This window comes from Achroia grisella, unplaced genomic scaffold (genome assembly GCF_030625045.1).
Source record: "Achroia grisella isolate CSIRO2021 unplaced genomic scaffold, CSIRO_AGI_Agris_v1 utg461, whole genome shotgun sequence".
Classification (NCBI taxonomy): Eukaryota; Metazoa; Arthropoda; class Insecta; order Lepidoptera; family Pyralidae; genus Achroia; species Achroia grisella.
Window position 1 is genome coordinate 732,131 of NW_026712871.1, and position 15,338 is coordinate 747,468.

The 15,338-nt window shown below is 34.6% G+C and overlaps 1 protein-coding gene across 3 annotated transcripts in view; it reads right to left on the minus strand.

The window, feature by feature from the left end:
• The window catches only part of LOC131845353 (cytotoxic granule associated RNA binding protein TIA1), a 110,112-nt gene that overhangs the window by 15,253 nt on the left and 79,521 nt on the right, over positions 1-15,338 (minus strand). For all 3 annotated transcript variants that reach the window (XM_059194408.1, XM_059194405.1, XM_059194404.1), the window contains exons 3-4: positions 6,825-6,900; positions 2,548-2,650 (exon numbers count right to left, since the gene is read on the minus strand). In XM_059194408.1, the coding sequence (XP_059050391.1) occupies positions 2,548-2,626 (79 nt within the window). In that variant the 5' untranslated portion in view covers positions 2,627-2,650; positions 6,825-6,900. The remainder of the gene's footprint in view (positions 1-2,547; positions 2,651-6,824; positions 6,901-15,338) is intronic.

A 15,338-nucleotide genomic window follows, 5' to 3' on the forward strand; every position in this document is an offset into this window, starting at 1 on the left:
GTCTAATCAGTGTTCGTAACCTGAACAGACTAGTCCCCACAAGTAGTATCTGTTCACGAGTATGATGAATGAGTCTGAGTCTGTGTCGATGGATGTTTATTGCTGACTTAAATATATGACAAACAAACATATGGATAGAGGTATTTTCGAAGTTACATCAAATTGTTAAATAAATATATACAGATATATATCTTCCATATGTACTTTTTATGTTTAAAAGTTTGTGTGCATTCAAGTTATATAAATAAATAATTATATTAATATCTCAGGACAACTCACAGACCACACTCTAGTCCCAAGGTAACATGCATGCATGACAACTTGGTCATCCGGAATGGTAATCCTATCACGTGATGTCGGAACCAGTGTATAGTATAAAAGATAGTAGTCTTATAACTATATGCATAAATATTCTGGAAGAAATTCTTACTTATAATGAGAGCCATATCAAAATTCGTTACGTGGTATAGAAGAAAGAACGTAGGGAAGCTTGTGTTATAGGTACTAGACAACTGATACAAATACTTACATATATTTTTTTGTAAATACATAATATACATAGAAAATACCCAGACCGATACAAACAATCATACTCATGAATACAAATGTTTGCACTGTACCAGGAATCAAACCCGCGACATTTGGAAGTAAAGCGGTATACTAATGTTAGACCACCGACGCCGTACGGTGAGGTAGTTTAGTAGTTATAAGGTAACAAACAGACAGATTTTAATTTAGTTTGTATATTTATAAGAGGCCAGTCAACAAAAACAGTATCTCGAATATTCCATATAAAATAAGAGATTCCTTTTAATCTTGTCTTTATGAATTTCAAATACAAAATCCACTTTTCGCCTTTTTGCTTAAGTACGGCACAGATTGAAATGTTAAATTTTAATATGGTAAACGCGAAAACTAATTAATACTGAATACACAACGCGAATGTCTACTCTGTAGCACGAATACCGATAATTATTTTAATTATGGTACTCTGTGCATTGCAGCACTCTATAGATATAATTATAATATCACAGAATTTAATAATAATACTATATAAAAAAATGTTTTTTGATTACCATAATTAAATAAGAAATTTTAATAAATATATCAAATTCAAATTCAAAATATCTTTATTCATATAGGTCTATTACAGACTCTTATGATGTGTCAAATCTACCGTCAGTTCGGAATGATTTCGAGATGGGAAAAACTGACAAGAAAGTCTAAAAATAAATACCCTATTACTTCAAAAAATATATTACTATTTGAAAAATTCTTAACGTGGCCGTGTTCTATAATCTGTGGTGGCGCCATAAATTAGCAGCCAACACGGGTATGTGTTTAACGAATCTGTGTCGCAGTAGTCCTGTGTAGTTCGCAAACGTATTAGTTCGATTGACCGCTCTCAATTATGAACTACGCGAACTGATTCGCAGATCCCGCTCATTAGTATAACTAATGAGCGGGATCTGCGAATCAGTTCAGTTAATGATACATCTACACAATACACACAACGTCATCTACTCCCAAGGTAAGTAGAGCTTGTGTTGTAGGTACTAGACAACTGATATAAATAGAAACCTAGAAAACCTATATACCCAGGAAACACTCAATCTAATATAAACAATTATATTTAAGACTACAAATATTTGTCCCGTGCGAGGAATCGAAGAAATTTTGCTATGGTCTATTTTTTTAATAATTAAATACTATTGCCTCACTCAATTCCTTTATTATAATAATACATATAATTAACAATATGCCAGAGATGCATTTTTGTTTAAAATCTTTACATAGTTTAAAATGAAGTCGCTACCGTGGTCTGTTTGTACCGTGATCTTTTAAACTACGCAACGGATTTTAATGTAGTTTTTAGCAGTAGATTGTGATTCAAGATGAAGGTTTATATGTTTAATACATCTACACCCGTGCGAAGCCGGGACGAATAGCTAGTTTAAAAATAAACGAGTTGCTTATTCAACTTTAGTTAAAGTAATGGTGTATCATACCATATCTACCAAGATACTAAGTTACTTGCTGAAAAATATAAGAACCCAAGGCCACAAGCCTTAAAAATGTTAATTTATACAAGAGGCTGTCAATTTTATTCATATTATTTGACTCGAGTTCGGAACGAAGATCTTGTTCCCTGAAGAGCAGCGAACTAAATAGAGCGCTCCGAGTCGCAAACTATTGTGGACAAGACTATGTCGCAGTGTACGCAAAATCTGAACTACTCTGCTCCACAGATTACTGCATTACCATAGAGTATTAAACGAATAGAACGTGCTTATACTATTTTTTCTTTTTTTTGTAACTGGAAGCACAAATTACATGACGTATCATTTGACATTTACGTAATAGTAGCTTATATATCGACATATATATATACTAATATATATTAAACCACGTCCATTATATTGCTATGACGCCCGTCATACTAGTCATGCCTTGCCCTACTATCGCTCACCCGCCAAATTCAAACGGCGATCATAATTACGATTGACTAAGTCAAGGAAAACAGCGAATAAAATAGAAGCCACTTACGCTCATTCTTAGGTGCTGGAGGTTTCCTCGTCGCCCAGTTGGTGCGGATTGACCTGGACCCCAGCCATTGTCCGTTCATCGAGGTGATAGCCGACTCGGCCTCCTGGAACCCAGAAACATAATATTAATACCCTATCCAGCATAATGAAAAAATTGTTATTATTATTGAAATGTTATTTGTATTTGTCTGTGTGTTTTTTTACATATATTATTATTATATTAAAATATTTATATACCTAGCTAGCTTGGGACTAGATGGCGCTGTGTAAATTGTCTTAAGTTTTTATTATATATTCCTTAACCTAATGCCTTTGACTACCCTGGTTGACTACAAGTAGCTATTATTATTATTAGTTAATCGAATTCATATTATTCAACCGTCATACTCGTGAACGAGTGCTGCTTGTAGGGAATGGCCTGCTCTAACCACTACGACTTGGGGTGAAGAGAATTTTTAGTAATGTGGATTGATAACCCCATTGCTAGCAATGTACCATGTCAGGTCGACCTCCACGCGGTTCCCCCTGGAAACCATCGTGTTAAATTCCTGATAAATTTGTCACGATGGGCTAACTGACCTGACCTCATGTTCATCTTATCATCCTCCACTGGTGCCCCGCCAGTGTAAACCGTTAGCGCAGGCGGGTGCATCAGTCCACTATCATTCACAAAAAAAAAACACTACGACTGATTTACTCTTATTTAGTTACTCAACCAGTTGGTTATATATTTAATATTTTCTACATTTGAATATTTCATTGCAATAGTGTTAGTTGGAAGTTTTTATTCACACATTTCAACTTAAAAACATAAAGTAACAATAAAATTATTTAAAAGAGCAACACACAAGTTTATTTCTCATTCTTCTTGTGATAAGACAGCTTTCCGAATGAGCGGTAGATTGAAAAAAATGTGATGACTATTCAAAAGTGCTTCAATGTAAGTTTATTTGAATAAATGATTTTCTATTATATCCTATTCATAATTACTTTGAAAGTGTTTAAAGTAATCTTAAAATGATTGTGTACTAGAATGAAAGTTAGCTATTGTGATGAATAAATGATTATATTGTAAACCAAAGTTTATAATATATAACTTTTAAATAGGTTTTATTGTTGTCTTCACTTCCACAATTAAGTAGGGCGAAATAGGTCGCCCTAACAACGAGATGGGGCATGCCCAACACCATCTACAGAGCAGGTCAACACCGCCATGACAATTGTTAGTAATTTGGACTGATGATCTTATTGAAAGAAGAAAGAAAGAAATGTACCATGTTAGGTTGACCTTCGCGCGGTTCCTTCTGGAAACCATCGTGATAAATTTCCATTTGCCAAGAGGAGCTATGTGACCTGACTTCATGACTTCATGCTTATCTTATCATCCTTCACTGTGCCCCACAAGGGTGCCCCACAAGGGTAAACCGTCAGTGCGTGCGGATGCATAATTCCTTTATTATCCATAACAAATAAAAAAACCCGCTGGAATACGGTGGCCCCTCCACATTGGTAATAATGTGGATTGATAACCCCAAAGTCTCATGCATCATGCTCATCTTATCATCCTTCTCTAGTGTCCCGCCCGTGTAAATCGTTAGCGCAGGCGGGTGCACCATTACATAATCATCCATAAAAAAAAAGTCGCCGTAGTGGGGGAAAGGGGATTGGTAATAATGTGGATTGATACCCTCATTGCTACCAATGGACCATGTCTGGTTGACCTCCACTTGGATTCCTCTGGAAACCATCGTGACAAATAAACTAAGAATTTGTCACGATGGTTTTCTGCCTGCTAACTGACCTGAACTCATGTTTATCTTATCATCCTCCACTGGTGCCCCGTCAACCGTTAACACACGCAAATGCACCATTCCATTATCAAAGAATTAAAGAATTTATTAAAACCAAAAAGAAAGTTATAACAATGACATGTTAAACGTAAACAACTACATTAGTTTATGAAAACTGTGTTGCAGTTATTTGCGCCCATCTCCAGAGCATCGTATACAATTGAAAATAAATGATGTTGTGAATTAAAATAAATTAGAACTGTGAAACCTACTGTGTTAAACCTACTGTGAAACTGGAAAGCTAGCGAAGATATCTTCGAGACCCTGAAGCCCAAGAAGCCCGCAGAACCATACAGGTACGTGACTGACGCTTCCACCTACATATATATATACATAGTAAATTCCCTAACATTTTGGTAGCAGAGTAGTTTCCCTAACAAATGAATATACTTAAAAACATTTAGAGAAAGACAATGTATATAAAATAAAATAAATAATACTTATAATTTATGAGCATTAGAGCGTGTGTGTGTATGTATGTATTATATGTATCATCACAGCTCTTTTCAGCTTGAAATCATTCCGAACTGACGGTAGAACTGACATATAAGTCTGCAATAGACCTACATGAATAAAGATATGTTGAATTTGCAAGGTAGACCATGAATAATGGAAAGATGGAAGTTTGTTATATAATTTTGGAGTCATTACAAATCAAGATGGCGTCATGGTTCTACAAACTGACGTGGGATATCGTGAGAACAGCAATGAGGTGGTAATCGATTGGTATTTAATAGCACGTAAGTTGCTTGTTTCCCAGGGTATTTTATTATGTAATTGTAACGACTTTCTATGCTGCAGGATATGTGTTCCACCAGTTATAATTCAGTGTTCGTTCTGATTACAAAATGACCTACCCATTTTGTAATCAACTGGACTAATACTACAACACAACTACAACTACAACTAATAGACTGGGTTTATTGCGACACACATGTTTTTACAAATGAGACGTGCAGTGTTGCTTACGTCTAGGTGCAGACTGGCGTTCTTTTTATTATTTTTTTTCGGACTACGTTAATGCTTTTGGCCTTTGGCCTTTGCAGCTTCACTGGACGATAGGGTGCGAATGCAGATGGCACTCCAAAACCCGTGGAAGGACTCATGGAGCGGCTGAAGGACAACTCCCGCCTGACGGATACGATTTTAGTCCGAAGGCACCGGTAGGGGTTCGAACTTCGGCTCAGGCCGTCGTAATTTCGATCCCCGTTTCAATAGAACGGGGGGTTGATAGGATTTCAAGGGGATTAAGATGTCATGTTGATTACCTTGTAATTTTACAGATTACAAAACAAGCTGCTTAGTGGCTGAAATGGGTGAGACAAAAATGGTCGTGAGTTTTAATCCGGCCAACATTCCATTAATTTTGTGAATTTATATTTGTCGGTCTCTATGGTTTAGTGGTTTAACACGGCACCTTACTTCCGATTATCGCGGGTTCCATCCCTCACCGAATAGTTTTCATGTTCGGGATTTTCATTTAATGTTAGACATAGACACCTATATAAATACCTATGCATTGTAAATAAACTGGATTAAAAAAAAATAATTCAATTGAGTTTCTTGCCAGTTCTTCTCAATTGGATCTATATACCGAACTGGACGGTAGGGAAAAAAAAAATTATAATGTAAAAACTTGACGTTCATAAGCGGCTAAAATGTCCTACATGAATAAATGAGTTTTGAATTTGAATTTGAATTTGAATACACAGATTTGTATTCATGAGTATGATTGTTTGTAATGTTTGGTTTTCTGTGGATATTATGTATTTATTTACATAAAAATCTATCTATATATTATATGAGTTGTGTATCTAGACACAAGCTTTGCTTAGTTTGTGGCCAGATGGTGATTTAAATTTTTGGCGAAAATCAAATTTGAAGTTATGACCGGATCGAAGTCGGGTATAATCCACTGAGACAGGACGGTGTGAAATTTTTATTTTCTAGCATATAAATATGCTACATCTACCACCTTCTGTCTCTTCTCTTCTATCCAAAGTTCTCTGCAAGAGATTGCTTAAGCGACAAGGTTGCCATTTGTATCTTCATTTATACATATAAATAAAATTGGAGTGTTTGTTTGTAATATTGAAATAAACGTTTTTTACTACATGCATATGAATATATAAATACGGTACATACACCAAAATAACATATTTTACAATTTTGACTGTCTGTCTGTTTGTTTCGGCTAATCTCTGAAGAGGCTGGACGACGACGATGCTGGCTGACGATTTTGACGGGCCTTTTACTAGCAGGTAGCTGATGTAATAAGGAGTAACTTAGGCTACTTACATTTTAGAAAATTGTTTTATTTTAGAAAAATAAAGTTAAATTCCACGCGAAACACGCGGTCACAGCTATACTCTATAGATTTTGTTTGCAAAATTTAATTTCAGATGCAATAGAGAGAAATATAACTTACAGTTTTTTTCAGGAACGAAACAAATCCATAGCCCTTGGATTTCAGTGTTTGTGGGTCTCTCACCACGCGGCAATCTCTGTAACAAACATAAATATTTTTTATTATTCATAATTTTCATATGCAGACGAGCATAGTGGCGACCGAGGACCGGAAGACGCAGAGTGGGAAGGCCTCCAGCAAGGTGGACCGACGATCTGGTCAAAATCGCTGGAAGGCGATGGATGCGAGCAGCACAGGACCGATCGTCGTGGAGATCTTTTGGAGAGGCCTTTGTTTAGCAGTATACGTCTTCCAGGCTGAGATGATGATGATGATGATGATATGCATATATTATGGCGAAAAGAGTAGAATAGAAAATCATTTATTCAAATAAACTTACATTGGAGCACTTTTGAATAGTCATTACATTTTTTGTAAACTACCGCTCGTTCGGAAAGCTGTCTCATCACAAGAAGAACGAGCAAGAAACTTGCGTGTTGCTCTTTTAAATAATTTTAATATTACTTTACATTATCAGTAATTTCAATTTTAATTTTGTATTGAATTAATTAATTCAATTCATAATTAGAGAATAGAGTGACCACCAGCATATGCTATTGCAAATCTGTTAAAAGGAAATAGTCAATCGTTGGCAGTAACCAGAACAGACCAGTACCCACAAGCAGAGCCCGTTTATGAGTATAATAATAATAACATAATAATCTCAGGACAATGCACACAGCGCCATCTAGATCCAAGTTAAGGTAGCTAAAGCTTATTTATTTATTTATTATTTTGCGTACAAAATTGTATAAATGGCGGACTTAATGCCTGATGGCAATCTCTACCAATCAACACTCGCGTTGATCAGGGATAGTATGGAGCTGCAATTTTACAGGTATTAAATATATTAATACAGGAAATATAGGTATATCTATAAACGTACAAATATACTTCTAAAATTATATAATTACATAAATAAGCGAAATTTATATGCTTAAAGCTTGTGTTATGGGTACTAAATGACTGATACATATACATAGTTATTTCTTAAATACATACATATTATACATAGAAAACACCCAGCCCGATACAAACAATCATACTCATGAATACAAGCGAGGAATCGAACCCGCGACCATCGGTCGTAAAACGGTGTTGTAGATCGCTAGACCACCGAGGTTGTCAAATGTATATATATATATATATAGTATGATAGAAGTTATTCTATTCTCATGTTGATAGTACCAGACTACGAAAAGCTGTACATTCAAAGTTAATTTAGTTAACTTGAGCAAGAGGCTTTAAAACTTTATATGACATTGAAAAATTAATGGTCCGTGAAGATTAAGCTTTTTGAAGGCATATGTGCTTAACTTCAGCACTTTATACGTAAGCTTGTCTCACAAACTTAGTCATATTACGAAATAAGTTCTCGTAAATTGGCAGATATTTTGATTGGGCGATATCTCTTCTTTTTATACTAGTATGGTGGCAAACATGCATACGGCCCGTCTGATGGTAAATGGTTACCGTAGCCTATGGACGCCTGAAACACCAGGTGTGTCACATGCGCGTTGCCGACCCTTAAGAAACCTTAATATACCCTTCTTGAAAAACCCCATGCTGTAATCTTGCGAGAAAACCTCGGCAGGTAGTTCATTCCATAATCTAAGTGTACGCGGGAGGAAGCTCCTCTGAAACCGCACTGTCTTTGTGAAAGCCGCAGAATAGAATAAAAAAGATTTTTTTTTCAAATTACGTATCAAATATTTGACGGCCTAGGTGATTTAGTGGTTTAGCACACTGCTTTATTTCCGATGGTCGTGGGTTCGATTCCTTGCACGGCACAAACATTTGTATGATTGTTTGTATCGGTCTGGGTGTTTTCTATGTATAATATGTAAGTATTTACAAAAAAATATATATCTAAGTATTTATATAAGTTATCTAGTACCCATAACACAAGCTGCTCAACTTGGATACTATATAACTTATAACTAGATGGCGCTGTGTAATTCACACAATTTCTGAAATTATTATTATCATTACATAGTATAAAACAAAATCGCTGCCGCTGTCTGTCCGTCCCTATGTATGCTTAAATCTTTAAAACTACGCAACGGATTTTGAAGCGGTTTTTTTCTAATAGATAGAGTTATTCAAGAGGAAGGTTAATATCTCTTTTTGATTATACCACTCATACGGATCTGAGATTGGACAATAGATGTATGAGCAAGAAACTTGCGTGTTGCTCTTTTAAATAAATACACATTAACAAGGAGCAGGCGTACGATAATCGATATAGGATTTTATGCAGTTTTTAGCAATAGTTAGTGATTTAAGAGAAAAGTTTATAAGTATAATACATACGAAGCCGGGGCGGGTAACTAGTACATATATAAAGCGGATTATTTATATTTTGATAAGCACGTACTTTTTAATCTTTAATATTTTCCGTAACTTTTCTGCTATTATTTATTTATTTGGCATGGACATATTTAATTAACATATTTTTATTACAAAAAGCAAGAAATATTAAGTGTTGAAGGTCCAAGGTAATTAGATAGAGAAAATAAAATAAACACAGATAAAAAATGTTCCATAATTTTTATGCCGGATTATGGCTGTATGAAATTCGTTCATTTGCCTAAAACAATTTATAATATTGTAGGCATTATTTTCTATGTATTAATGTACTTACTGTGTACTATCTATACATATTAAATAAAATTGGAGTGTCTGTTTGTAATATTGCAGTAACCGTTTTTTACTACATGCATATGAATATAAATACGGTACATACACCAAAATAACATTTTTTTACAACTTTTGTGTGTTTTGTCTGTTTGTTCCGGATAATCTCTGAAATGGCTGGACCGATTTTAACGGTACTTCTATTGGTAGGTAGCTGATGTAATAAGGAGTATCTTAGGCTACTTTTATTTTAGAGAAATAAAGTTAATTTCCACATGAAGTCGCGGGTACAGCTAGTTTCATATAAAAATTATACATTGAAATAAAATCTAAGTAAATCTTATAGAAATAGAAATAGAAATAATCTTTATTCAAATAAACTTAATATTCGGAATGCAGATTCATCACAAGAAGAATAAGCAAGAAACTTGTGTGTTGCTCTTTTAAATAAATATTGATTTACTTATATTTAATTAACAACAAGGATTAGGCATGCGACAATCAACATAGAAACCGCTACGCACTTAATCTCTGTTCAATCAGATAACATTGTCAGCGCTATGAATTTTAAGTTAGATATTTTCTACAAAAACATTGTTATCATTTATAAATTCTTCAATTTTATAATAAGCTTTTTTACAAAGAAAATATTTTATGACACATTTGATTTTTTTTCTGGCAAATTGACTACAGACTCTGGGAGTTTGTTTGTTTGGTTTGTTTTATATTATAAAATTCTCGTGTCACAATGTTAACTCCGAAACGACTTGACCTTGTTTCGTGAAATTTTATACGCATATTCAGTAGGTCTGAGAATCGGCTACTATCTATTTCTCATACCCCTAAGTGATAAGGGTTGTCCACCCCCAAATTTTTTTTTTTGTTATATATATAATGTGGCATTAAAAATCCATACCACCCTAAATTTTTACCCTTTTTTACCCTTCTACGATCAACCCCTATTTATAATAGCGATTTTAATTCATATAGCATCAAAACATTTGCGGGGACAGCTAGTAAATATATATAAAATGCAAGGTGTCATATTCTGTCTGTCAATGTCACAGTCAGATTGGTATTTATTATATGACTACCTCGGTGGTCTAGCGGTTAGCCCACCGCTTTACGACCGATGGTTGCGGGTTCGATTCCTCGGACGGCATGAACATTTGTATTCATGAGTATGATTGTTTGTATCGGTATGGGTGTTTACTATGTATATTATGTATGTGTATGAACAACTACTGCCATACACGCTCGTCATAGGCATAGTCCTTTTCATTCAAGCTTGAACGAAGAAATATAGCACTATAAGAAAAAAACCTTTGCCTCTCTAAGTGAATATTAAAAAAATGAACACTTTATAAAAATATTAACATTGAGTTGGAGGGAAAGGAATTCTTAAAAAAAATAAATCGTTGAATGACAACGCAGTGCGTCCCTTTTGCACGTAGGGTTGTATTCTGCTGTCTTTGTCTAACGGAGTGGCAAAGGAGCTAAATTTTTAATGCTGTACCATAAAAGTTTACGAGCCCCAGTTGAAGTGGTTTCGTGATAAGGAAATTTCACCAGTCAATATTAAGCTTCTAGACTAGTTTGTCACGCGGCATTGCTCAGTTTTAATATGTATCTTACTAATATTATAAACGCGAAAGTTTGTTACTCTTTCACGTGAAAACTGCTGAACGGATTTTCATTAAACTTTGCAGTAATATAGGTTATACGTCAGAGTAACACAGGCTATATATTTCATGCGGGTGTAACTGCGGGCATAGCTAGTACACACACTAGTTTGTCACGCGGCATTGCTCAATTATAATGCACATTAATATTACAAAGTTATGGTTATATAATGTAGGTACATTTTTCAAATCGTATATAGATATTTTTCAAAGAATTAAAAATTGATCTACATTATATACATGGTATATATTAGTTTCATGTTGTTATGTTTTAAAATACTTATTACCTTTGACGACCTCGGTGGTCCAGCGGTTTAGCACGCCGCCTTACTTCCGATGGCGCGGGTTCGATTCCTCGCACGACACAAACATTTGTATTCATGAATATGATTGTTTGTATCGGTCTGATCTTTCTATGTATAATATATGTCTTTACGAAAAAAAATCTATGTATATGTATCAGTTATCTAGTACCCATAACACAAGTTTTAGCTAGCTTAACTTGCGTCTAGATGGCGCTGTGTGAATTGTCCTGAGATTATTATTAACGCCAAACATTATGTTGGTATATTCGATATATTGCTTGTCTATGGTCGAAATTAAATTATGATCCGTGTACATGTACATATAGTATATGCAGTTACGCGCTATAAGTTTGCTTGTTTGTTTGATTAAATTAATAACTACCTCCATTTTTAAGAACATTTTTAGCCTATATGTGGACCATTACTTAAGAAACTCTTTGAAAAGTCCATCACTATTTCATCAATCACTCTATCACGAAAAATACCCGTATATTTTTTTGTCGCAGGCTCAAATATAGACGAATTCTAACAATTTTCAGTTATCATTATTCACTGTTTAAAATTACACAGTAAGTATTATATAATTTGTAATTATAAATTGTTAATATAAAAAACGATAGATGTGTAAAATTTATGTACTTTTCTTAAAAATTCATATCATTAAACATTTGCGATTTTATTAGGTCCTATCTGACCCCACGAACTGGGGTCCGCCTCAAAATTAAATATGTCAAAGGTTTTTTAAAGTTCATTGATGATGGTGATGGTGATGAAACTTATTTCAATACAATTTAATCAACGATTTAGGAATCCATAGACAACAAATCTAGAAACATTATTTTTTATTTAAAGACTGTATTCAAGTCGATATATTCCTTGTCTATGGTCATCGTTCCACTAGAGTGGCCATCACTGATGTTATACCATTGAAAATTGAATTACGATCCGCGTTCCATTTCCAGCTATGTAGGAAATAGTTAGCATATAATAATATGTAAACATTTCTATTTTTTTTTAATAATCATTTAATTAAGTATGTTTTAATCCATAGACAACAAATCTAGAAATATTAATTTAAATTTATACGACTGTATTCAAGTCGATATATTCCTTGTCTATGGTTACTGTTCGATCAGAGCGGCCATCACTGATGCTATAAATCCATAGACGACGAATCTAGAAATAATAACTTTTATTTATAAAGATTGTTTGTATTCGATTCGATATATTCCTTGTCTATGGTCATCCGTTCCACTAGAGCGGCCATCACTGATGCTATATCATTGAAAATTGAATTATGGTCCGCGTCCCCAATTCCAGCAATGTATACTATGTCAATACCTACTACTAGCATTTGGCTGACAGACATGAATTCTGGCGGGAACTCCATTTGATAGGCTGCGGTTTGACTGATAGCGGAATTACAGGAGACAGCGGATAATACGCGATAGCGGGTAGGTACGTAACTAGAGGGCTCTTCAGTTCAGTTACAAGGGCAAGATTGTTTCATAATTCGCAGATTTTGCCAAGCTGAAGAGGAAACGACACAGTAAACTACACCTACTATGTGGTTGTAGCCCACTCATGCGTAAACGAAATATCTCCTTTGGAAAGTTTACACTCTTTCCCGAGGAGATAAAAACCATCGCTCCTAAGAATATTAAGAATTCTTGTGGATATAGTGTAAAGTTTTCAAAGGAGATATTCCATTTACGCACGAGTGGACTACAAACTCATATAATGTGTAGTGGCGTTTTGTCTTCAGCTTGGCTAAATCTGCAAATTAAGAGACAATCTTGCCATTGTATATTATTCCTAGCATAGCACTGTTTTTTTCTTTTGTGTTTACAGTAAAGAAAAAACAGTGACTTTGTTTATAAATCAAAAATGACGGAGAAAACAAACGAATAACTTCATTTAAAGCATTTCATCTTATCCTTTCACTTCCCTCATCCTGGAGCTGATGTTACAGAATATAGGAATACACAATACGGAATTATAGTGGCCATCCTATGCGCTAAATATCAAATCCAGGGGGGTAAAGGATTATAATATCGTAATATAATATTGACATCGGAAAATTGATAGGTTCGTACTGGGTACAACCGTACAGTGATCTGACTTCGCTGACCTTGGTCGTCACGCTCCATGCACGTGGTCAACCTTTTGTGTGACTTCAAATTCCAGCAATTTACTAACAGACCATCAAAACACGGTGGCATATTGACTATTCTATATCTTCATTTGTTTTAGAGGTTTGAAAAGCGAAGATAAAATTATTAGTAATGTGGACTGATGATCTTATTGCTAGCAATGCACCATGTCAGGTTAAACTCCGCGCGATTTTTCCTGGAAACCATCGTGATAAATTCTTGGTGAATTTGTCACGATGGGCTAACTGACCTGACCTTACGCTCATCTTATCATCCTCCACTGGTACCCAGCGTAAACCGTTAGCGCAGGCGGGTGCACCATTCCATAATCTATAGATATAATTAAAATTGGAGTATCTGTTTGTAATATTGAAATAACCGTTTTTTACTGCATGCATATAAGTATACCACCAAAATAACATTTTTTAGAATCATAGTCTGTCTGTTTGTTCCAGCTAATCTCTGAAAAGACTGGATCTATTTTGATGGAACTTACATTGGCAGGTAGCTGAAGTAGTAAGGAGTAATTTAGGCTACTTTTATTTTAGAAAAATAAAATGGAGACGAAGTCGCGACTACAGTTAGTCATATATAAAAAAATCAAATCCGCTCCGCTACTCTACGCTACGCTCCCCGCTAACAGTCACACCATACGACGTCTGGCTTCGCTCCAAGTAGGAAAACCTACGTTTTGTTTATTGTCTGGCCATGGTTTAGTATATCTGTATACATTCATGGATATATTTACTTGATTAGGTTTATACTAACAATCTTACAAACGCTTCTAGATTCTTATTTTGTAAGGAGAAGAATTGAATACAGAAATAGAAAAAAAATGAACATATTATATTTCCGATGGAGATTTTGTACTAAATCATTACATAGTATAAAACAAAGTCGCTGTCGCTGTCTGTCCGTCCCAATGTATGCTTAAATCTTTAAAACTACGCAACGGATTTTGAAGCGATTTTTTTTAATAAATAGAGTGATTCAATAGGAATGTTTATATGTATAATGTATGTACACCCGTGTGAAGCCGGGGTGGGTGGCTAGTAGTCTATATATTATACTACGTTTTACCTATTTCAGCCACCAAGCAGTTTAAATAACCATATATTAATACGTGCAAGCAAGAACTTTGTACCCCTTTTTACAAATATACGCGGACGGAGGTGTATAAAATTTCGCACACTTATCTATATGTAATCTATATATATAAAAAGAATCGCTGCTCGTTAGTCTCGATAAAACTTGAGAATGGTTGAACCGATTTGGCTAAATTTTAGTGTTGAAATATTCGTGTAAGTCCAGTTTAAGTATGAAGAAATTGGATATAAAAACAATAATTATATTTTCCCATATAAGCTACTGATCCTAAACTGTCAAAAAGGGTGCGTTCAGAAATTGACATATTTAATTTTGAGGCGGAACGGAGTTTGCAGGGTCAGCTAGTAGTATATACTCGTATATGTAGAGAAGGGGTAGAGAAAGCTAATATTTTATTTTATTCTTAAATTATGCTTAAAAATACACAAAATCAAAATAAAAAAAACATTATACACACTACCATGTATTTGACACACGCATATATACTCTTTTGTTTATTGTTAGTCTGTGGTCAAATTGAGAATAGATTAATATTGTTTATCTTTAATATTATTTGTCTTACTGAATGTTAAATTAATTATGGATGAATAT